The sequence below is a fragment of the Carassius auratus genome, chromosome 41 (assembly GCF_003368295.1).
Source record: "Carassius auratus strain Wakin chromosome 41, ASM336829v1, whole genome shotgun sequence".
Taxonomy (NCBI): domain Eukaryota; kingdom Metazoa; phylum Chordata; class Actinopteri; order Cypriniformes; family Cyprinidae; genus Carassius; species Carassius auratus.
Window position 1 is genome coordinate 9,347,575 of NC_039283.1, and position 24,177 is coordinate 9,371,751.

General features: G+C 38.4%; 1 protein-coding gene across 1 annotated transcript; it reads right to left on the minus strand.

The window, feature by feature from the left end:
- Window positions 1-3,292: 3,292 nt before the first annotated feature.
- On the minus strand, window positions 3,293-10,609 carry LOC113059498 (protein PXR1-like). Its single transcript, XM_026228022.1, has 6 exons — window positions 10,605-10,609; window positions 9,956-10,070; window positions 9,715-9,868; window positions 5,929-6,075; window positions 5,321-5,557; window positions 3,293-3,842 (listed from the first exon to the last, which is right to left on the minus strand). Exons 1-6 carry the CDS (start codon window positions 10,607-10,609, stop codon window positions 3,532-3,534), a joined length of 969 nt encoding a protein of 322 aa, XP_026083807.1. The 3' UTR covers window positions 3,293-3,531.
- Between the last annotated feature and the right edge of the window lie 13,568 nt (window positions 10,610-24,177).

The following is a 24,177-nucleotide window of genomic DNA, read 5'->3' on the forward strand; positions in this document are numbered from 1 at the left end:
TTCTCAGAGCAACATACATCCCAGGGAATCAGAATCAGGGAGCAGACATCCTGTCCAGGCAGGGGCTGAGGCCCGGGGAAATGGAGACTCCATCCCGAGATGTCAGAGGTTTCGGCCCAGTGGAAGTGGATCTATTCGCATTTCGAAAGACGACTCACTGTCCACTGTGGTTCTCCCTCACAAATCCAGGCCCATTATGGTTGGATGCCATGGTACAGACGTGGCAGAGGCTGCGTCTGTATGCTTTTCCCCCGATCGCTCTGCTCCCGGGAGTTCTAGAGAGGGTTCATCACAATGGCATCAGTCTATTATAGGTAGCCCCATTGTGGCCGGCCCGAGTATGGTTCGCAGACATAATATTACTCCTGGACGGCCCTCCATGGGAGCTTCCCATCAGGAGGGACCTGCTGACACAGGCAGCAATCATGTTCAATCCTTCACTCTCGGCACGAACTATGGAAACTGTGGGTCTGGCCCCTGAGGGGGCACAGTACCGAGAGGCCGGCCTGTCAGCAGGAGTAGTGGAAACCATACTTAGCTCTAGAGCTCCCTCCACAAGGAAATTGTACGGCCTAAAATGGAATGTTTTCACCATTTGGTGCAGAGAGCGTGAGGTGGACCCAGTGAACTGCCCAGTGGCTTCAGTGCTGGAGTTCCTCCAAGATTGCTTCTCGGCTGGTCTTAACATGTCCACTCTCAAAGTGTACGTGGCTGCCATTTCGGCTTTCCACGCTCCTCTGAGTGATGGGCCTCTGGGGAGACAGCCGTTGGTCGTATGTATCCTCCGTGGGGCTTGGAGGATGAGACCAGCGGCTCGTACCAGGGTTCCCACTTGGGACCTGGTGGTGGTTCTCGAAGGGTTGGTTGAGGCCACCTTCAAACTGCTGGAGTCGGCTGAGGCCAAGAACCTTTCCCTTAAGGTGGCTTTCTTGTTGGCCATTACTTTTCTGAGGAGGGTAGGAGATCTCCAGGTGCTCTCTATATCTAACGGGTGCCTGGAGTTTGCTACAGGCGACATCAAAGCCATCCTACTTCCTAGGCCAGGTTATTTGCCCAAGGTGCCGTCTAATGTGGCATGGCCTACGGTTCTGCAGGCTTTTCATCCTCAACCTCACATGACGGCGGATGAGGAGAGACTTCACTTGCTCTGCCCTGTCAGAGCTCTCAAAATATATTTCCAGAGGTCCTCCTCATGGCGGAAGTCAGACTAGTTGTCTGTTTTGGGTCGCCCAAGAAGGGTCTTCCTACTTCCAAACAGACAATTAGCAACTGGATTGTCCAAGCTATATCTATGGGGTCTGCGATGCAGCAGGATGGGGCACCCATCAAACTTTTATTAGATTTTACAGCCTGGACATTCCATTGACACCCTGGCACCCTTGTGCTCTCGTCCTAAATGTGCCTGTGCACAGCTTCACACTAGGACAGGCAGGGCTCCTTGTGGCATAGTGGGTACTCGTTCCCCCAAAGTGCCATTCGACACAGTTCGATGTTCCTTCGAACGGGAACGTCTCGGGTTACGACTGTAACCCATGTTCCCCGAGAAAGGGACGAGAACTGCGTCCCTCGCCACCCCTCCCCCTGCCTGAAAAAAAAAAAAAGAAAATTGGGGGTGGTTTTAAAAAAACAACTCTTCTGTTTCTTTGTTTCTTTGTCTCTTTGTCTGCCTCCTTTAGTATTTTTCTTGCCTGTTTTATACTTTCAATAAATCTTCTCTTTCCTTTTTAATCAAGGCTAGCACTTATTTTTATTTTTTCCATTTTTGCTTCTCTATTTTCTCTTTTTTACTAATGCTTTTAGTTTTATATAAGTTGTAGAGCATTGCGTTAGCATCACAAGGTTGTGGGTTTGATTCCCAGGGAACGCATGTAAGGTAAAAAAAAGTATTTGTCACTGTGTCTGGTTTGTGTCCCCGGTTTACCACTAGATGTCCTCCTTCCCCAAGGTGTCTGTCACTTCCTGAACCACATTCCCCACGATCTCTAATCATTGCACTCAGCTGTCACTGGTCATCAATCATTGCCCACAGCCAATTCCCCATTAGCATTGTCATTTCCCTGTGTATTTATAACCTGTCTGATTTAGTATGTGTCACGCAAGTTCTTAGTCTTGTTCTTGCTGGTTTGTTTTGTGTCTCTTTGTGTTTGGTTTGACCCCTGCCTGGACTGGATAACGATTTTGGATTACCCCAATAAAAGACATACCTGCACTTGGATCTCTCGCTGTGTTTTCCTGTGTCCCGATCGTCACAGAATTAGCCTGAATGCCCTTTGGATAAAAGCGTCTGCTAAATGCTAAAAAATGTGTGTGTGTGTGTGTGTGTGTGTGTGTGACTATATATAGATAGATAGATAGATAGAGTGACCATTGGTAATCATAATGGAGAAGTCTTGGTGAGCAACCAAGTTTCTTCAGTTTAGTTTTGTTGTTTTTTTAACATAATATATTTGGTCTGGTCTCAGTGATGAAACTTTCAGATCTGTGACTGAGCTGGAGTTGAAGACCGACCAGAGGAATGATGAATGGGAGGTTGACCATCTAAAAGAAAAACAAACAGTTGAAAAGTCCACTGCCTGATATGAGATTTGGGTAACATTTTATTTTGATAATCCGTTCGTTGAGACTCTACTACTTATTAGTAGCCATTCAGTAGCTTGTCAACAGTGCATCAGTTGACATTCAACAACATTGTTTCAACAGACAAGTAACATACATTCAACTAACTGCCTATAGACTATAAGGTACATTTCAAGTGTTAATCTACAGATTTTACAAAAAGTGCCTGTTGACTTTCAATGTTATTTTTGCAATAGGTTATTAGCCAATTGTCAACTAACTTTCTGTAGATTGAGTCACCATCTTCTAAGCTGTCTATCAACAACTCAAAATCAATCTGTCAGTTGAAAGTCAACTGTCATGTCAGTATATGATACTGTATATCCTACCCAAGGGGTGTCAAATGCATCACATTTCTGTATTTACCATTTGTTGATAATCTGTTGATAGTCAACTGAAGATTAGTTGCTTATCTGTTGTTTGTCAACAAATATATTGTTTATGATCAGTAGACTATTAATAGACATTCTCCACTAAGCGTTAGTAGATATATTTTAGGACTATCTAATTAAAGTGAAAAACAGTTGATATCAGTAGAAAGTCTATAACCTATCAACAGATTGCATACAGGTTTCCATTAATTGTATGCAACATAATTACCATTTAAAACATGTTTTGCATACCTGACTGAAGTAGAACAAACACCATAGGCAGCACATCAGAGAAAAAAGTGCACCTTTATTAAATACAAAAACACTCCAAATAATACAACCCATTATTTACTAGGGTATCAGGATCACATCTGAACCATCAGATTATGTGACAAACGTTATATATTGAGCAAAACGAGAAAACACGCTCAATACTTGAAAAAAAATGCTGCACTGCCCTAGTTGGTCTAGCTTGGTGCTCAAGTTATAAAGAGTACAACCACAAAAACAAAAACAAACAAAGTTGCATTAGTTAACAACCTACTTAACTCATTAAGTGTTTCTTGACAGAAAAGGGGATGAGCTGTTTGTTGTTTTTCATTTCAATTATCTTTTCTGCCAGTTCACCAACAATTTTTTTCTGACAGAGTTGTGCTAGTTGCAAAAGTGTGTATTTACCCTTGAACTGTTCTAGGACACTTTTGTCTACCATGTAAATCTCTGCAATTGCTGCGGTGTCTTTCACAGCATTTCTAGAAACGCAAGCTTTCTTGAAAGCTGCGGTCATCCTGAAGCCTCTTTGCACAAGTTTGAGGACACGCTGATATCTTTTCACCACATCTGCGATTGAGGCAACTGGAAAAAAAGAAAAGTAAAAAAAAACAATAATGTGAATAAATCACCAAGGACTGTTGTGTTGTGTCTTGTGCGGTTTCTTCACAGGATGAGCCAGTGTTACCCACATGTTTTCTCTTAAAAGGGAGGCTACAACTTGGATAAAGGTGTGTGGCTTATTCTTTGATTTAGAACATTTAATAGTCAGTAGTGTGAGGGCAGTGTGCCACTAAAGACTATTTGATGAGTATTGCTATAAAAACACTGAGGTAAATACTGTTGAGAACATTCTTTATATTGAATTATTGATTACCATAATAGGTAAGCACATGTTGTGTCTTTATTTACTTAATTCGTTAATCTTTGTAAGAAAGTTACAGTAAAAAATAGGGCTGGGACTTTAACGCGTTAATTAAGATTAATTAATTACACAAAAAATAACGCGTACATTTTTTTACCGCATTGTAATAACACTTATTTTTGGACCGCGGAACGTTTCTCACTGGATGAGTTTCGGCGGACCGATTATACTGGAGCACCAACTAGCGTTCATGACTTCAGACAACAACAAACTACAGTGAAGTGAACATGAACGCAGAAGCTGACGAGACCGCTTTGGTTGGCCCCGTGGATGGAATAGTCAGGGTAGTCTGTTCTGAATGTACTCGAAAGTATTGTGTTTTACTAAAAAAACAGTTTACAGAAGGTATACCTACCTATTGGCTAACGTTACCTACATTTCTGAAATGTAGGCTACTATATTTCTAAATATGCTATTGCTACACTTAATGGCAAAAATTGCACTGGTCTGCTGGACTTGGTTGAACAAAAAATAAACAATATTTTGTTGTTTAAGCTTATTCAGTCATTATTCAATGGTATAACGGTTACTAAAGATCCATGTGAAAAAAAAATTACTTCTCACTGTTCTCAGGTCAAATATTTATATGCAATTAAAATGCTATTAATTTCGATTAATTAATTACATAGCCTCTAATTAATTAGATTTATTTTTTTAATCGAGTCCCGGCCCAAGTAAAAATACAAGTTAGATACAGGGGCTGGTTGCATAAACCTCTAAGACTAGTCTTACAAGTTAGACATCAAATTTGTTTCTTTTAGGCTGTTCATAGCTTTTTAAAATCAGTTACTTAAAAAACGTAGATTGGCCTAATTCGATTAGGAAAGTAAGACTGACCGCCCATGACTAACTACTAGTGGGTCATACTAGAAATTAAGACACTGTTTTAACGTAATGGCTATGTTTATGGAACCGGCCCCAGATCATCACTGATATTCATTGAGAATTCTGGGACACTGGCTGCAACAAAACAGTTAAGCTTTTGACATGTTGATTTCATGTCATTAAAAAAAAGAGACAACAAGAGTAATGATGATTGGGTTGTGGGATAGTGTGCACTATGCAACAAATCAAGTATAAAGCACAAAAAAAAAAAAATCACCTAAATACTTCATACCCAACTAAATTGTGTCCATACCTCGCTCTCCTTTTCCGTTTGACCTCTTCACCATTTTGTTGTCCTTCTTTCTTTTTTTGCTTTTCTTCTTGCCATTCTTCTTTTTACGCTTCTTTTTCTTCTTTTCTTCATCTGAAGAGTCAGAGATAGAGCTAGAGCTGGAGTCAGTGCTGGAATCAGTGGTAGTGTCAGTGCTGGAGTCCAAAGTCATGGCCTGTGGCTCCCCACCTCCAGTGTCCATTATCTCCAAGTCCATACCTGTAATATAAACGTATAATGTAAAACTATACCCACTGTATAATCAAGCTGCTTTCTGTAGAACTTTACAGTAACTATTTGAGTATTTGTTGTCAGAGCCACTTCTGCTGTAAATCGAAAGCCAATTGCTCTTTGTCTCTATTTTTAATTCCACCTTGAGGGTTATCTGCTTTAGAGATCCTATACATTGTCCACCTAAATATATGCATGTGCTAAATATAACATTTATGCCAAAACCTAAAGCAGGTACAAAATAATACTAAAAGGCCAGCAACAATATTGTCAAAGATGAAATATACAGTTATTCTGCAGCATTATTCAATCTAAAGCCATTGAGGTTCTGGAGAGCCACCTGCTCTACCTGTACAAACCTTGTTCTTGTGCAGACTTCTCTTCAAGCTGCCTCTTGAGGAAGTCATTTTCCTCCTCCAGCTCATTCACCCGAGACTGGAGCATCTCAGCCTTCTTTTCCCAGAGAATATGTTGTTTGACAGGTTTGAGATTGTCCATCCTATTAACTGCAAAATATGACATGAAAAATTAGGAATACATGTCAGTGGGGTAAAGTGGCCAAACCTTGTAAGCACATAGTCAGAAGTTGTTTGCATTATGCAATTATAGCCATAAGACACAACAGGTTTTCCTGGTCTCTATTATTGTTATCAATTATCAGACGATAACTTAAGACAGAGGGCAAGAAACATTTTAGCTTGATTTTAACATGGTTCATCAACATTTAGCTGGACAACAGTTTTTACAATAACCACCACCTATCCCTAGTGTTGGGCAAGTAATTGGGCTACTAATTGCATCTTCAAAAGTGTACAGTAATTAGATAACTAGTTATTCCATCTAAAAATATTGCATTGATTACTTCCTAAATCTCAAATCAGTGTTGACCAGTTGCAACAACAACATACATGAAACTGCTTTTTAAAATTATTTCAAATAAATAATATTAAATTGCATAAATTATTATTGAACTGTGTTAGGATTCTGAGATATTTTGTGTGTTTGTATCAATTGTCCTTGTGTGTGGGTGTGTCTTGCTCTCTTTCTCTCTCTGTATGTAGACAACCTTGTGTTTCAGATGGGCGTTACCTCTGTTAATCTGTTTAAGACTGTGATTGGACCAGCTCTGCACCTGCCCTGGATATAAGGACCGCCTCTGACACACCATGGTTGCCTTTGAGCCTCCCTGACTTTGTGCTTTATGCCTTTGTGTTTTGCGGTCGTACCGTTTAATTGTGTTTCTCTTCAGCTTTGTTTGTTTCGCCATTATTTAATTGAGTAAGAGTGTCGTGCCAGAGAGATTAGTAGTATTTAGTGAAACTGAGTAAGTGTTTGTTGAATGTAATCCTACTTCTGATTTTCTCCTATATCTGACTATTGCCTGATTGACTACGTCTTTGGATTCCGATTCTAACTTGTCAACCTGATACTTTTTAAATGTGTAAGCATTCTTGTAATTGTTACCATATTAAGGGATGTAGGGAGTTTGACGCCTATTTATTTGTATTTATTTTTCACTTTGTTTATGTGTAAGGGAGTTAGGTAAGTTAAACTGTCTTTTCATTTTTCTTTCTTTTGTTAAAGGTCATTTAGTTTCTAAAAAGAATATTGTTTTGTTTGTTATTTTGGCCTTGTCTGCCCCTGACGCTAACCCTTTATGGTCAATAAAATTCATATTACTCGTCATCTCTCTGGTAGTGTGACTCTCTTCCTTTTCCTGTTGCGCCTGACCCCTAGCAGTCGTAACAACTGACAAGTATTTAAAGGTACAAGGTTACATTAAAAACATATTTTAACATTTGAAGTTAAATTTTGATGTTAATTTAAACCCACTATTGTTTCATTGTTATATAGTCTATAAGTATTTAATGCAATTACATCAGAAGAATTGAGAGTAATCCCTTACTTTACTTTTCCAAAGGAAAGTAATTAAATTACACTAATTAATTATTTGGTAATACATTACTCCCAACACGGAGTATCCAACTCAGGAAGAGGAGGGATATCGGCATAGTGGAAAAGATTCAAACTAAAGTTAGGGATACCATGCTAAATTACCATGCTCAACACTTTACAATACAGGTGCACTAATATGCATTAATTCATGTTTAACTAATGCACAGATAGTCATGTGTTAATGTATGACTCATGAAGAACTAATAATAATAATAATAATTCATTATATTTATACAGCGCTTTTCTCTGCACTCAAAGCGCTTTACATAGAAGGGGGGAATCCCCTCAACCACCACCAGTGTCCAGCTCCACCTGGATGATGCGACGACAGCCATATTGCACCAGAATGTCCACTACACACCAGCTTACTGGTGTAGAGGAGACAGTGATGAAGCCAATCAGTATATAGGGATGATTAGGAGGCCATGATGGACAGAGGACACTGGACGAATTTGGCCAGGACACCGGGGTTACACCCCTACTCTTTTTCGAAGAACATCCTGGGATTTTTTGTGACCACAGAGAGTCAGGACCTCGGATTAACATCTCATCCGAAGGACGGAACTAAACAATTAATTAATGATTACTGCATCAGAAACTAATAAAGGGTCTATATGTATGATATATTAAGTAATAAATGAATTGCTATTAATTAAATGTGGCATTGTTTATTAATTACTTAATAACATACTTTATTAACTAATAGTGTAAATGAATGTGTTAATTGCCACAACTGGTCAAAGATTTGCACTTCAACTTCCATTTGTCTGCTTTAATTAATCAATAGCTAATGATTTACAAATGTATCATTATGTATAACTTTACTTGTTGGTGCACATGACTAACTAATTGTTAAGTAATATGTAATTTTGGTTTTGACATCCACACTATGGATTTCAATTTCCAGCCTTCTACAACCGGGATTCCACTGTGCCAGATGAACTGCTGCATCCAATAGTTGATGGCACAGGACTGTGTCAGGTTAAGCTTGAGGTCTAGGATTTAAAGGCAGAACATTGAGAACATGTGGCCGGGCTCTGCTATTTCATAACGCTGTGTCTAGACCGGACAAAGACACTAGAACCCATTATAATCAGTGATACTACACTGGATGCGGCACAACACTACACAACACAACAAAACCTCGACAGTAAACTGATGACGCACTCTATTTCTGACGTACTCCAGGCTCTAGAGCTACTTCTGTTATGAAGGACAAATGGACTTGCAATGGTCTGTCAGTGTAAACAGCTGTAATGGTGGCAGCAGTTTAAACATGGGGTAACAGTGTCAGTAGTTCAGATTCTGGTGTGCTGGTATTTATGTGCAGCCCAACTTACCCATCCTTCAAACACATTACCTGACATTACATTCACTGCATGTGCAACTGCCCCACAGGCCTTTAGTGGGGATGACAAAACCCATAATCATAACATATTACTTAACAATTAGTTATTAGTCATGTGCCTCAACAAGTTATACATAATAATACATTTGTAAATCATTAGCTAATGATTAATTAAATCAGACAAATGGAAGTTGGAGTGCATATCTTTGACCAATTGTTGTGATTATCACATTCATTTACACTATTAGATAATAAAATATGTTATTAAGGAATTAATACATAATGCCACATTTAATTAAACAGCATTCGAATACAATGACTTAGTCATAAAACGTTTTACAGTTGGTTTTAAGATTGTAAGACATTGTCTTCAAATGTTATTCAGCTTTAAATTGTCATATTTTGTGTAAGACCCCATACAGTAGTGAAATACATAGCAATATTTACATATGATTTAACAGTTTATTGTAATACTGTACATTTAAAAAATCTAAAAGGTGTGCATCATACAACTAGATGAAGTCATTGTCTTCAAATGATATTGAAGTCAGACACGTTTATGCCAATGTCGCATAACTTTAGAGACGGTCCCTAACGTTAAATAGGCGAATATCGAACGTCCAAAGTCAAACCAACTTCATGCCAGCGTTCAGACAAATGATTAGTCGCATTGTGTGAATTATTCGCTCGAGCTAAATCACTTTCAATTTGCCCAGACTCGTTATCGCGTCGCCCAGGGCGAATTTGATTGGACTTGTATGCAATAGCGTCACCAGAAATATCAGCTGTGTTAGGTAGCACACTAACACCAACAATTTTCACATTTATAAACACAACTTACCACTTTTTTTGTGTATGGAAACGTCTTCTTCTTTCCCCTTGGTATTTCCTCCCCGTGCCTTTGCGCGGGTAAAATGCATGGTACCCGCACTCCCCCCACTCCCAGTTCCAGCTGAGGGACAGTGTACTGAAGCTTGGTCATATATATCTTGATGCTGAAAAAAAGTGACAAAGATATTGTTTCACAAGAATGAAAATAATAAATTACAATATTTCCCAAGGGATTTGATTGGCCTACTTACCATCTCTACAATCAAATGTTCGGAGTCGGACTCGAAGCAGAGCAACCTGTATCTGTAGGCAGAGCTTGGCCTATCAGATTGAAGAAGTGCTCGGTCACGTGTCAGCTCTCTGATTCTGATAACATCGTAAGCCAATGAAAGGAAAGTGCGCCAATTTTTTATTTTTTTGGATTGCATTATATTGCTAGTTGTATTACTAGCTCAAGGCTCGAGCCGCTGATGTATTCGCTGGAGATAAAACTTTTGAACAAAGTTTATGTTAGAGAAACCAAACAATCGTCTTTAAAGTTAATAAAATGGTTGCAAAAGATTGGCTTGTTGAAACGCAAAATTAAATGCAAGAACTGCGACCATAAAATGAACATGGTTGCCTCCCAGTCCAAGGACCATTACATCTGGTAAGAATAAATGCTTTGTTTTTATGATTTATCATAAAATAAACTTAAATATCTTAAATGCTAGCCTAGTGTGTTAGTTGTTATTCCAAGAGGGGTTATAAAAATGTGACTTAAAATTTTTATAAACTTCAAAAGGCAATTTACATAAATGTGAGCTGCACATTTCGAAGTAAAAAAAATATATATGGTGCGGTTGCGGCCTATAGCTCACTGTTTCAGAGCAGTTGGCAATAAACCTACTGCACACTAACCTCATTGCTTATGATCCACTGATAATGAACTATGACAATGTACATTGTATTTATGTTGTAATTTAATGTATATCATTGTAAGAGTGGCAATTTATCATGCTTGTATTTTATCTAATCAGTTTGAATAAACACCTAGAATTAGTAATAACAGATTTAAAGTACTGGTAAATAGATTGTACTACTATCAGCACAATAATCAGTCTGTTGTCTTTTTTTAAAACATTATTTCATTTAAAAAAATCAAATATTGCTCAACATCTGTATCGACATATTTGTACTAAACAACATGATTTTTACATAAGCTTTTGTTGTATTAATTAGGCTATATATCCAACCTATCGTGTGTGTGTGTGTGTGTGTGTGAGTGTGTGTTCCAAGACATATATTAAACATGTCAACTTATCATACAGTCTTATGTCCTGAAACTTCCAGGGAGTGTCGACGTAAAAGATTTGGACGGTTGAGAAGAAGTGTTCGGACAAACTCACTTTTCTCACAATCACACTGCAGTCTGTTCACATGGATGAAGTATATACATAGGTAAGCAATGCATTACATAACTACAGTATTTGACATATTACACTATTTGCATGGTGTATGTTGAGTCCATAGAGCACAATTGAATTGCAGCATGTTTTCATAGTTTATGGTGGCATAAAAAAATATGATGGTCAATCTATAGCATATCCTAATGCAAAAGCATTTCCTGTAATATACCCCAGCATACTTTGCCAGATATCTTACAGTAACTCAAAAACTGTAAAACAAACTCTTTTTAAAATTGCATCAAGTTGATTATATCTGGACCATACTTTGAATTTGTATTTAGGATGTCTTGTAAAACATCTAACAGAAGCTTCTAAAAGAAGATTATGGTGGTGATTATATACGTTTTCACTGTGATGCTTTCAAGTTTAGTCAGTTTCTGTACAGCACTACAGTATGTTGTACTGTTTAGTTGTATGTTTGACAGAATCTATTAATATGCAAATGTTTTTTATACTTTAGAAACTAGTATTCAAAATTCAGGATACTAAGTACAAATTATGCTTTGTGGCCTGCAGGTTGATAAAGTGCACAGTCTCTTTAAGTAAAAATGCAAAGTCCTGATTTAATGATAATAATACTTTTTGTTAATCTTTGTAGATTTGCTCAGGGTTTACATCTACGGCAAGTAGACATGCTTCAAGATGGCATTGCAAAGAGCACAGCAACACTTTCCATGATGTCAAAGAAACTCAGAAGAATTTGTGTACAAAGCCTGGAGAAGCACCGGAAAAAAAAAAGACAGAAAGTTGGTGGAGTTAATGTCCTTGTTCACATTGATGAGTGCAAGTTTTGCCACAAACGCAAGGTAGAGTAATCTAAATGTGCAATTTTTACTTTCACTGACATTTTATTTATTTTGTTTAACCTAAAGAAGGGTTATCTTTATAAGGTTATCAGGACCACTGGGTAACTTTTTGGATGAATTAGATGTGCTGCTCTCAACCTTCTCTGAGGATGGTACTCCCCTAGTTATGCTTGGTGATTTCAACATTCATCTAGATAAACCTCTGTTTGCCAATTTCCACACTCTGCTTGCCTCTTTTGATCTCAACCGAGTGTCAACTACTGCTACTCAAAAATCAGGCAACCAACTGGACCTTATTTATACATGACACTGCTTTACTGATCATGTTCTGGTTACTCCACTGCACACGTCGGATCACTTCCTCCTCACTCTTAACCTCAACATGATCCCTGACACATCACTCACCCCTCCACATGTCATCTTTCGACGTAACCTATGCACACTTTCACCCTCCCGGCTATCTGCAATGGTTTCATCTTCACTTCCTTCCCCTAAACTGTTGGCATCTTTTGATGCTAACAGTGCTACTGATACTTTCTGCTCCACTCTTACATCTTGTTTAGACACTGTTTGCCCCTTATCTTCCAGGCCAGCCTGTAACACCCCTTCTGCCCCTTGGTTATCTGATGTTCTACGCAAACACCGTTCTAAGCTTAGAGCTTCTGAAAGGGTGTGGCGCAAGTCCAAAAATACTACTGATCTTATTGTGTATCAGTCACTCCTATCTTCTTTCTCTGCTAATGTCTCCTCTGCTAAAAGGACATACTACCATAACAAAATTAACAATTCATCTAACTCTCGCATGCTTTTTAAAACATTTTCCTCACTTCTTTGTCCTCCTCCTCCCTCTCCTGCTTCATCTCTAATAGCTGACGACTTTGCAACGTTTTTCATTAATAAAATTAAACACATTAGTGCATAATTTTCCACACCACAATCAGTCAAGCTCATATCACCAGCAAACTTACACTCATTTACATCCTTCTCTTCACTCTCTGAGGCAGAAGTGTCAAAACTCATCCTTTCTAATCACCCTACAACTTGCCCGCTTGATCCTATTCCATCTCATCTTTTTCAAGCCATTTCTCCTGAAGTTGTACCTGCACTCACTCTCATCATCAACACTTCCCTCCACACTGGTGTTTTTCCTTCATCATTTAGACAGGCACGTATAACTCCACTACTTAAGAAACCCAACCTCAACCCATCTCTTTTAAAAGAACTACAAACCAGTTTCCCTTCTTCCTTTCATTGCAAAAACACTTGAACGAGCTGTGTTCAAACAAGTCTCTACATTTCTCACACACAACAATCTCCTTGACAGCAACCAATCTGGCTTCAGAAGTGGACATTCAGCTGAGACTGCCTTGCTCTCAGTTGTTGAAGCTCTAAGACTGACAAGAGCAGAATCCAAATCTTCAGTACTTATCCTGCTTGATCTGTCCGCTGCTTTTGACACGGTTAACCACCAGATCCTCCTATCAACGCTACTGGCAAAAGGCATCTCAGGAACCACACTTCAATGGTTTGAGTCTTACCTATCAGATAGGTCCTTTAAAGTATCTTGGAGAGGTGAGGTTTCCAAGTCTCAACATCTAACTACTGGGGTGCCTCAGGGCTCAGTTCTTGGACCACTTCTCTTCTTGGTCTACATGGCATCATTAGGTTCTGTCATTCAAAAACATGGTTTTTCATACCACTGCTATGCTGATGACACTCAACTCTACCTCTCATTCCATCCTGATGATCCGACGGTAGCTATTCGCATCTCAGCTTGTCTAACAGACATTTCTTCCTGGATGATGGACCATCACCTTCAACTCAACCTTGCCAAGACAGAACTGCTTGTGATTCCAGCAAACCCATCGTTCCATCACAATTTCACCATCAAGTTAGGCACATCAACCATAACTCCTTCAAAAACAGCTAGAAGCCTTGGAGTTATGATTGATGATCAGCTGACTTTCTCAGACCACATTGCTAAAACTGTCCGATCCTGCAGATTTGCTTTATTCAACATCAAGAAGATCAAGCCCTTTCTCTCGGGTCATGCTGCACAACTCCTTGTTCAAGCTCTTGTTCTGTCCAGGCTGGACTACTGCAATGCCCTCTTGGCAGGTCTTCCAGCTAGTTAAATCAAACCTTTACAATTAATTCAGAACGCGGCAGCAAGAATTAATTTTTAATGAGCCAAAAAGAATACACGTCACACCTCTGTTTATCAACTTGCACTGGTTTCCAATAGCTGCTCGCATAAAATTCAAGGCATTGATGTTTGCCTACAAAACTACCACTGGCTCTGCACCCATTTACCTAAATCTGTTACTTCAGACTTATGTGCCTCTAGAAGCTTGCGTTCTGCAAGTGAACGTCACTTGATTGATCATCCCAAAGAAGCACAAAGTCACTTTTACGGACTTTTAAATTAAATGTTCCCTTCTGGTGGAATGAACTCCCCAACTCAATCCGAGCAGCTGAGTCCTTAGCCATCTTCAAGAATCGGCTTAAAACACATCTCTTCCATCTTTATTTGACCCTCTAACTTCAGCACTCACTATTCTAATTCTATTCTTTAAAAAATCTAACTACCTTTCTAATCTTTTTGTATTCTATTTTCTTTTTATTTATTATGCAATTGTATATGTATGTGTGTGTTTATGTGTAAAGACCTCTAACTAGCTTGCTCTATTCTTTTATTTTTTTATTCTATCTGTTTTCTTTTTATTTATTATATTAGATAAAACCCCATGCTACGTGTACTGGGTTAACCTAACTGAGACTTGTTATAGCACTTATATATCATTGCTCTTTTTGTTGTTTTTGATTGCTTCCACTGTCTTCATCTGTAAGTCGCTTTGGTTAAAAGCGTCTGCTAAATGATTAAATGTAAATGTAAATGTAAATGTTATCTCATGCTTAAGTAGAATAAAACAGGAATGTGTTCTTAACACAAAAATTAAATGAATATTCAATTCCTGTCCCTCCATTGACAGCATACGCAACTACCACTTCAAAAAATTCATGAAGAAATCATTAAACTAATCCATGAGACTTCAGTGGTTTAACCTCAATTTTATAAAATGATGCAAGTGCTTTGTTTCCTCAAAACCCCCCACATAATTTACCACTTTATTTACAAAATATGAATCTTTAAATTTTCTTTTTTGGGTGAACTGACTCTTTAAAGATTTTCTTATTAGGTAAGCATAGTTATTGTGTTATATGTAATTCATCTCTGATACATAGATTTTCTTTATTTTGTAATACTGTTCATGCTGTTTTCTTTGTTTTTTTTTTTGGGTAGTATGCAAGAGGACGCTTTGGTAACACCTGGAAAAGAAAGCGAACGTGGGTGTTTGGTATACTTGAGATCAAAGCTGCAAGCAGACGCCCCATTCTTCGCCTTGTGAAGAAAAGAAACAAGGAGACCCTGGTTCCCATCATCAAGAAACATGTCAAACGTCAAAGTTTAGTTGTGAGTGATGAGTGGAGAGCATATGCCAGTCTTTCCCAGGAGGGGTACAAGCATGTCAGAGTCAACCACAGCCAGAATTATGTAGATCCCCAAACAGGACTACATACTCAAAACATTGAGAGTGCATGGCAGACTTACAAGAGGGAAGTTTGGCGTATGCGGGGGAATCGTTCTGAAAAGGCCTTAAAAAAACAGCTCAGCTTCATAGAGTGGACCTACTGGTTAGCAAGAAGACATAAACATGGAGTACTTGGAAGACTTCTCAAGGACATAAGGAATGGTAACCGTAGATACGTTTAGGAACTTTCTGTAAACCTTACTGTCATGAAAGGCAAAATGTATTCATTAATTATTATTTGTTGTTTATAACTTTTGATCTTGGTTTTGGGCATTTGAGAAATGTTCTTGTAGAAAAGTATTGAGTGTTTTTTCTCATTTTGAAATGCTCAATATATAACGTTTGTCACATAATCTGATGGTTCAGATGTGATCCTGATACCCTAGTAAATAATGGGTTGTATTATTTGGAGTGTTTTTGTATTTAATAAAGGTGCACTTTTTTCTCTGATGTGCTGCCTATGGTGTTTGTTCTACTTCAGTCAGGTATGCAAAACATGTTTTAAATGGTAATTATGTTGCATACAATTAATGGAAACCTGTATGCAATCTGTTGATAGGTTATAGACTTTCTACTGATATCAACTGTTTTTCACTTTAATTAGATAGTCCTAAAATATATCTACTAACACTTAGTGGAGAATGTCTATTAATAGTCTACTGATCATAAACAATATATTTGTTGACAAACAACAGATAAGCAACTAATCTTCAGTTGACTATCAACAGATTATCAACAAATGGTAAATACAGAAATGTGATGCATTTGACACCCCTTGGGTAGGATATACAGTATCATATACTGACATGACAGTTGACTTTCAACTGACAGATTGATTTTGAGTTGTTGATAGACAGCTTAGAAGATGGTGACTCAATCTACAGAAAGTTAGTTGACAATTGGCTAATAACCTATTTCAAAAATAACATTGAAAGTCAACAGGCACTTTTTGTAAAATCTGTAGATTAACACTTGAAATGTACCTTATAGTCTATAGGCAGTTAGTTGAACGTATGTTACTTGTCTGTTGAAACAATGTTGTTGAATGTCAACTGATGCACTGTTGACAAGCTACTGAATGGCTACTAATAAGTAGTAGAGTCTCAACGAACGGACTATCAAAATAAAGTGTTACCGAGATTTGACCCTTCTGCCTCCTGTCAACCTGATGTGCATTTGGATGACATCCAAATGACCTGAACGAATCTTGTATTAACACCAGTGTGATGATGGTCTGTCCAAATTCAATACAGTGCAGTTTAGGGCTTTTTTGATACCTTATATGTGAGGGACTTGTGGCACAATGAAGAGAGAATGATGTATATATTGCATTTGTAAACTCATTTAATCTTTTCCATGCTTAGTTTAGTGGCGATCTCAAGTGCACTGTTGCCTCATGCACTGACAAGAGTTGGTGATGACAAAATGGCATTAAGTTAAATTATTTATTAGTGGAACAATACTCCAGTAACATGCATTGTATTTGTGTGTGTTTTTGGAAGGGGGCGGATGTAAGGGCAGCATATTAGGGTCAACATATTGCCCATTTAGAGCTCTGGCTGCTTTACATGGCCAGCATTCCCATCAACCCCTTCTGTCTCTGTTGCTCAGATGCAGCCTGCAAAAACGAGGTGCTCATGCACTCCAGAATCGCAGCCTGTAGCTCTCAGTGAGACCAAGGCTAAAACTAAAGGTGATAGGTAACCTCCAGTCAGTGTTGAGTACTCGAGACTCGGACTCGGTCTTGGACTCAGTCTCGAGACCGTATTTTAATGGTCTCGGTCTTGTCATGGACCCGTGTGCATCTGGACTCGGTATTGACTCGGACTCGAACATATTAGGAATCGGACTCATGCCCGAGTCCACTCGAGTCCCATTAAAAATATTTCATGATTATTATAACTGTATGTTAATGTTTCTTTAAACTGATGTATGATTGACACATCGAATGACTTTTGATTTTCTTGTGACGTGAGACCAGTGGCGGATACAGAACGTCATTAATAGGTGGGCCTGGTGAATATACGGAGGGGCCTCGGGTTGTTTAATCTTATACACCTGATTCCCGGGCTCCGTATTATAGAGCTTTCACACAGCGCGCGGATGCGGTCCGGCGATCCGTTCCATGTGCGGTGCAGTGCAGAGATCGTTTTCGCACCGATGTATTTCTGATGTGATGCACGCGCTGAATTAAAGTGACAGGCTGACAGTGCATATGGTTCGTGGTCAAAATGAACACAGATTGAAATGAAAATGTAATAATCTCACCATAAATGCGTTTACACAGTCATCTTTTTTTACTTTAGGACCAGGGTAAAGCAATGAATTTTTTTTTACTTCAACAAGGCAACATAATGAACAACTCTCGTCTCATTCATGGTATAGGTGAAAAAACAATTTATTTGTGACATGCCATAAAATGTTTGCGATTTTAATAAAAGTACTACATGGTTAAATATTTTACCACTTGTTTGAGCAACTTAATATATAAATCTATATAAGTAGCGCTGAATAATACATTGTTTAAATTGTTAAAACGTCTATTAAAGAGTGTATATGTACGAACAGAATCGCAATGCTGACAAACCTTTTTTTTTTTAATAAAAGTTTCTGATAACTTCTGGATTTGAAATACAAATAGTGAGTATGTGTTTGTGGTAGCCTACATTCGTGGATCAGTCACACACTGCAAACACGGAGTATGTGTGTTTCACAGTGTAACAGTGGCATTAAGCCACTAAGTCAGTGCGCGCACTGAGAGCGTGTGGCCAGCCTTAAATGTCCTCAGGAAACTATTAATATTATATTATTTATTAATTCGTTATTATTAAAATTACAAAAAAAAAAAAAAAAAAAGATTTGTTTTTATTAATCTGATTGGGCGGGCCACCAGTGCCCACCCATAAATCCGGGCCTGCGTGAGACGTTAGCGTAATGTTAGTGCAGAGGCAGCTGGATAAAAAAAAAAAAAAAAAGTCTGTTACATCAAGCATAATTCAGTTTGCATTTAAGAACCACAAAGAGTTTGTATGCAGTAAGACTCTAAAAAAGAAACATTCTGGGATATGCAAATTCTGTGGTACATCAATCACCGAGGCAAAGGGAACAACTTCCAATTTTCATCGACATGTGGAGCGAAAGCACAAAGAAAGGTAAGATTAAGAACTCATAATTTCTTGTAGTATATGCATATATTTTACGCATCAGCTAATGCTTAGTTGGGCCGCAGCGCAGAAGTCCACTTTTTAGTCCGGCTCCCGCCAGTTTCTCTCCCACACCTTGACCCGCCCGCCCCGCTCGCTTCTATCAGATATCCTACTTTGTAAAAATAACACAGTTGAGAGAAATAATGTAGCAATATGGCTTTCTGGAAAGCGGGATCACTACAGGAGGATGGCAGGATTTTAGGTTAAAATGGTCACAGAAAAAAAACAAATATCGTTTAATTAAATTCTATAATGAAAACAGACACAGACTGACTGTCTCAACACTAAACATCTCCCCCCAAAAAAATGTCTGACAGAAGGCATTGAACTTATATGGCATTTCATCCAGCTCTCTTCCCCTGGCACATACACACTTTTGCATGAACATTTCCTGGACAGTCAGTCGGCTCTTGTGTGTATGCCCTCCGTAAAAATAAAAAAAACTTCGACTATTGTGTATTTTACCCTGCATTAAAACGCACCATCCAGTGAAATTAGCATTAGATTATCCGTTGCTGTTACACAAAGTGATGAAATGGTAACGCTTAAACGCAGATTGGCTGCACTTTAAATCTTAAAAGTAAACAATAGGCAGGAGCAGGACCATAATGCCGATATAGCCTACATATTTCTCTGTATTATTTTTAATGCATTACTGATTTTAAACTTGAAGAGAAATTATTATTTGGTAGGCGATCATCATATCTGTACAATAACATATATATATATATATATATATATATATATATATATATATATATTATTATTATTATTAATAATAAGATATCTGTTAAGCAATATCTGTATGTAAATTATGTTTCATAAAAAGAAAATAACTGTTATTGTTGTTTTTTTCTTTCAAGGCTTACAGAGTACAAGAGAGGCACACATACAGAATCTAACAGAAGTGCACCACAACAAACTATAGAATCATCATTTTGCACTGCTCAGCATTAGAGTCCTGGCTCAAGTCGCCAAAAAGCAATCAATCAAGCAATCATCAATGACTTGATAATTGGTTGTTCCTTGCCGTTATCTATTATTGAGAATGAACACTTCCGACACTTTCTTCACACCTTGGATATGAAGTATGTGCCCATTTCAAGAACAACAGTTGCTGAGAAATGTATCCCAGATTTAGTTGAAAATGCTAAAAAGCATATTTGTGAAACCTTGAAGAAACACAGCTCCATCTCAGTAACAGTTGACATATGGTCAGACCGCACTTTGCGCTCATTCCTTGGAATTACTGCACATGTTTGCAATACTAGTGAGGATGTTTACACGCTGGATTCATTTCTTTTAGATTGTAAACATTTCCCTAGTAGACACACTGGTGAAAACATCTCAATGGCCTTTGATGACATAACAGAGGAGTATGGGATTACAAGCAAGATTGATTACATCATAACGGATAACGTGGCAAACATGAAATGTGCCTTTAAAGTGAAGTTACCTCAGCAATCTGTTGACCCTGCAGATGACAATGAGGAAGAAATGGATAACTTGGATGATGAGGAGCTGTGGGAGGATTTAGACAACAACCAAGAAACCTTGATAGACATGGCCAGGTCAAGACAGCGATTGTCATGCTTTGCCCACTCACTTCAGCTGGTGATTGGTGATGGGCTGAAGGAAGCCAAATTCATATCCCTGGCCATAGCAAAAGCAACTAAACTCACTTCTCTACTGCATAGCAGCACTACTTTCAAGAACCGCTTCGAAGGTACTTTTGGCAGTGGGAAGTCAATACCAGTGACGAATGTGACACGCTGGAATTCAACATTCAAGCAGGTGCAGGCAATCACAAGTCTTGACTACAGAAATCTGGCAGAGGTCTGTGGTAAAGAGTTCGAAAATGTGGTGTTTACACCCCGTGAATGGAACCAACTTCAAGAGCTGAGTGTAATTCTTGGACCATTTTCAGAAGCAACTGATCTAACACAAGGTGAAAAGTCTGTAACCATAAGCATGGTAGTTCCTACTGTTTTAGACCTAAACACACATCTTCTGAAAATGGGTGAGACAAGATGCCAATGCCAGCCTTTAATTAAGGCCCTTCACACATCTCTACAAAGAAGATTTTCAGGAATATTTGTGAAGGCTAAAATGGCCAGAGAGTGTGAAACACCCATGCCTTTTTACCAAGATGCGTACTTTCTTTCTAAAATGCTGGATCCACAATTTGGTCTGAACTGGATTGACTTGGACGTTACCAACAGTGATGCTTCATCACTAAAGAAGTTCAGAGAAGATTTAAAGAAGACTCTGACAAGTTAGTATTTCCCCCATTCCACTATATTTTAATTCCACTTTAACATTATAAATTATTAATAAATAATAATATATTAATAATACATTATTTTGTGATTTAGGCTAATTTTTTCCTTAAAGGTAAAAAAAAAACATTCTGTAAAAATATATCCTTGGTATTTCAACACTGACTGTGTAAGGCCATGTCAAATGTTAAAACCATAGTGAAATTAAGTTTGATGCACTTAAACTCTATATAATTTCATAATTTGATTATGAGACTTTGGTCTGGATTTCATAGACAGAGTCACAAATATATTGCAAAATCTTTAAATTGCCATTTAATTCAATATGATAGTTAACGTATAATGTTTTAAAAAAATGTTTTTTCTTAATGATGACTTGAGTAAAACTCACCCTTATGCTAATGCAATATTGTATTGTGCTGTTTTTTTTTTTTTTTTTTTTTTTTTAAGATACCTTGATCTCAGCTGTAGAGAGTATGGCTGTGGCAGATGGTGAAGCTACTCAGCAGATGAATGCACTCAATGCAGATGATTCTTCATCAAACAATTCTCCACCACCACCAGCCAAATTGCCACGGCTAGTAGCCCGCTACAAAGCACACAAAAGCCAGCATAATCATACGGTGGAAGCCAGTATCTCTGACCAGATGAGTAAATACTTCAGTGACATTCAGGATCCGTGTAGTGACACAGCACTTGTCTTCTGGTCCAAAAACAAGGACAGATATCCCCAACTGCATGCACTTGCAGTGAAACTTTTGTCAGTCCCCGCTTCCTCTGCACCAGTAGAGAGAGTTTTTAGTCGGGGTGGACTGATCATGAGACCACATCGTGCTCGGTTGGGTAGCAGGATGGTCTCCTCACTTATTTTTTTGAAAAGTAATTATGCCCATCTGTAATCTTCATCTAAAGTGCACATAATCCAAGACATTGTAAGGATATTACAATGTCTTGGATTATGTGCAAGACAGTCATTAGTTAAGCTTCAAGGTTAAAAGTTATGAAAAAGCTGTCACAGTTGAACATTTACAGGTATAGTGGTACAGTAATGTTACTTGTACTAGAAGTGTTATGTGGAATTACAGTATAGAGTGATACACTAATGTTCTGTGTACTAAAAATGTTTGTGGACACACATAGTGGTACAACAATGTTTTGTAGACAAGAGCACTTAAGCTTAAGGTTAAAAGTTATTTAAAAATTGTTACAGTTGAACATACAGATATAGTGGTACACTAATGTTATGTGTACTAGAAAAGTTATGTGGACTTACAATATAGAGTGGTACAGTAATGTTATGTGTACTAGAAAGGTTATGTGATTGTGTATATTGGTACAACGATGTTATGTGAAAACGAGCACTTAATACTGACAAGTAACAATTCATAATTCTAATAAAATAACCTTTACACCACATACTATGTGGGCCTTTTACCCTTTATTGTTTCCACCAAAAATTTTAAATACTCTTGAAGATTTCTTTAGGTCTTGTCTCAGACCCAATCTCTCTGGTCTCGGTCTTGACTCGGACTCGACCCTTTCTGAACTCGGTCTTGACTCGGACTCGACCCTTTCTGAACTCGGTCTTGACTCGGACTCGACCATCTCTGGACTCGATCTGGACTCGGACTCGAATGAGCTGGTCTCGACTACAACACTGCCTCCAGTCATCCCATCCCCCATTTATTATTCATCTATGGCTCGCTCAGAGGGCTGACACACAGAAAAGCCTTCAGCGCATTATAACTGGTCTACTACAGGTTTCCAATCTACAGTACACCACCCCCACCAGAAGAAGCCAAGTTCTTACCTGTCAACTTTTGTTTGTCATCACAGGTATTGATCAGAGTGCTGTCTGTGCCTTGTGACAAATAACAGGACTAATCCTGTGTGATGGCTGGTTAACGTTCTTTCTGTGTTGCTGTCCAACAAGGCTAGAGATTTGATTTAGACAGCGGCACTGATGGGGAGAACAAATCAAATCCTCTTGCCTGGTATGATAGACATCCCTGAACACAGAACGGTTCTTGATAGACATCCCTGAACACAGAATGGTTTTTGATGGTGCAAAGGGAACTTGGACAGGGCCTGGATTGCATTATATGAGCTACAAACTTGTAATACTGACATTACAATAAAGATCACCTTTGCCCTGTGATAAAACAAATGGGAGTTTTCTTTCAGGATAACAATGACCTCATCCATTGGACATGTAGGGTCACTGAATGGTGTTGATGAGTATGAAAATCGAATGAATCGTATCTTAGCCCAATTGAACATCTACACTTAAAAATAAAGGTTCTTTATTGGTGTCTGTGGTTCCATAAAGAAAGTTTAACCTCCATAGAATTTTACCATTGAACAAGAAGGTTCTTTACAGTGGAAAAAGGTTCTTTAGATTATTACAATTATTCTTTAAAGAACCATTTACTGATTGATTCTTTGGGGAACTAAAAAAAAATTGGTATTGGATTAACCTTTCAACATGGTTGAATACACAACGGTACATTCAATTAAAACATAGATCAACACTACATTTAAAGCCCTGCATTTCACCCCGAGCCAGACGGGCCCAGACTTATTTATACCCCTAGGGCCGGGCTTCGGGCCAATTTTCACGTTATAGCTCACATGCAGGCCCGGGCCTCAGGCCTTTTTTGGGTTATCCTTCTGTTTATATTTTTAGACATAAAAAAAAATGAGAAATTTACGTTGACGATAGAAAAACAAACATAGAAAGACAGTTCATAACCTCATAACTTTCATAATCTGATAATTCAACCCGTTATAATTACACTGACATACTGACATGACAGACTCACGCACACACGGTTTTCCATCAGCGCGACCCACGATTATACTTCACTTATATCCACTTACTATTATAGGCCTCTAAATTAATGTATTAATCATAGCCTAGTTGGCCAACTAATAATTATAAAATGATAATTCATGCAGCGGTGAGCATTTCTGTGTCTGTACCTGTTGCTGCGGGCCATGCAGCAACGAAAAGAGCACTGCCCGAGTTTGAGGACGAGTGTGAAAACATTGTGGAGCCGGACGAGGATGACGACGAAGTACAGCAATACATGTGCCTCAATCACAACATGGAAGGTGATGGACGAGTTATGCTGCTATGGT

Coding starts and splice junctions, on each gene's coding strand:
- LOC113059498 (XM_026228022.1), bottom strand. Junction 9,869..9,955: donor AACATTTGATTGTAGAGATG/GTAAGTAGGCCA, acceptor ACTTTTTTTCAG/CATCAAGATATATATGACCA. Junction 3,843..5,320: donor AAACGGAAAAGGAGAGCGAG/GTATGGACACAA, acceptor CTTTTTTTCCAG/TTGCCTCAATCGCAGATGTG.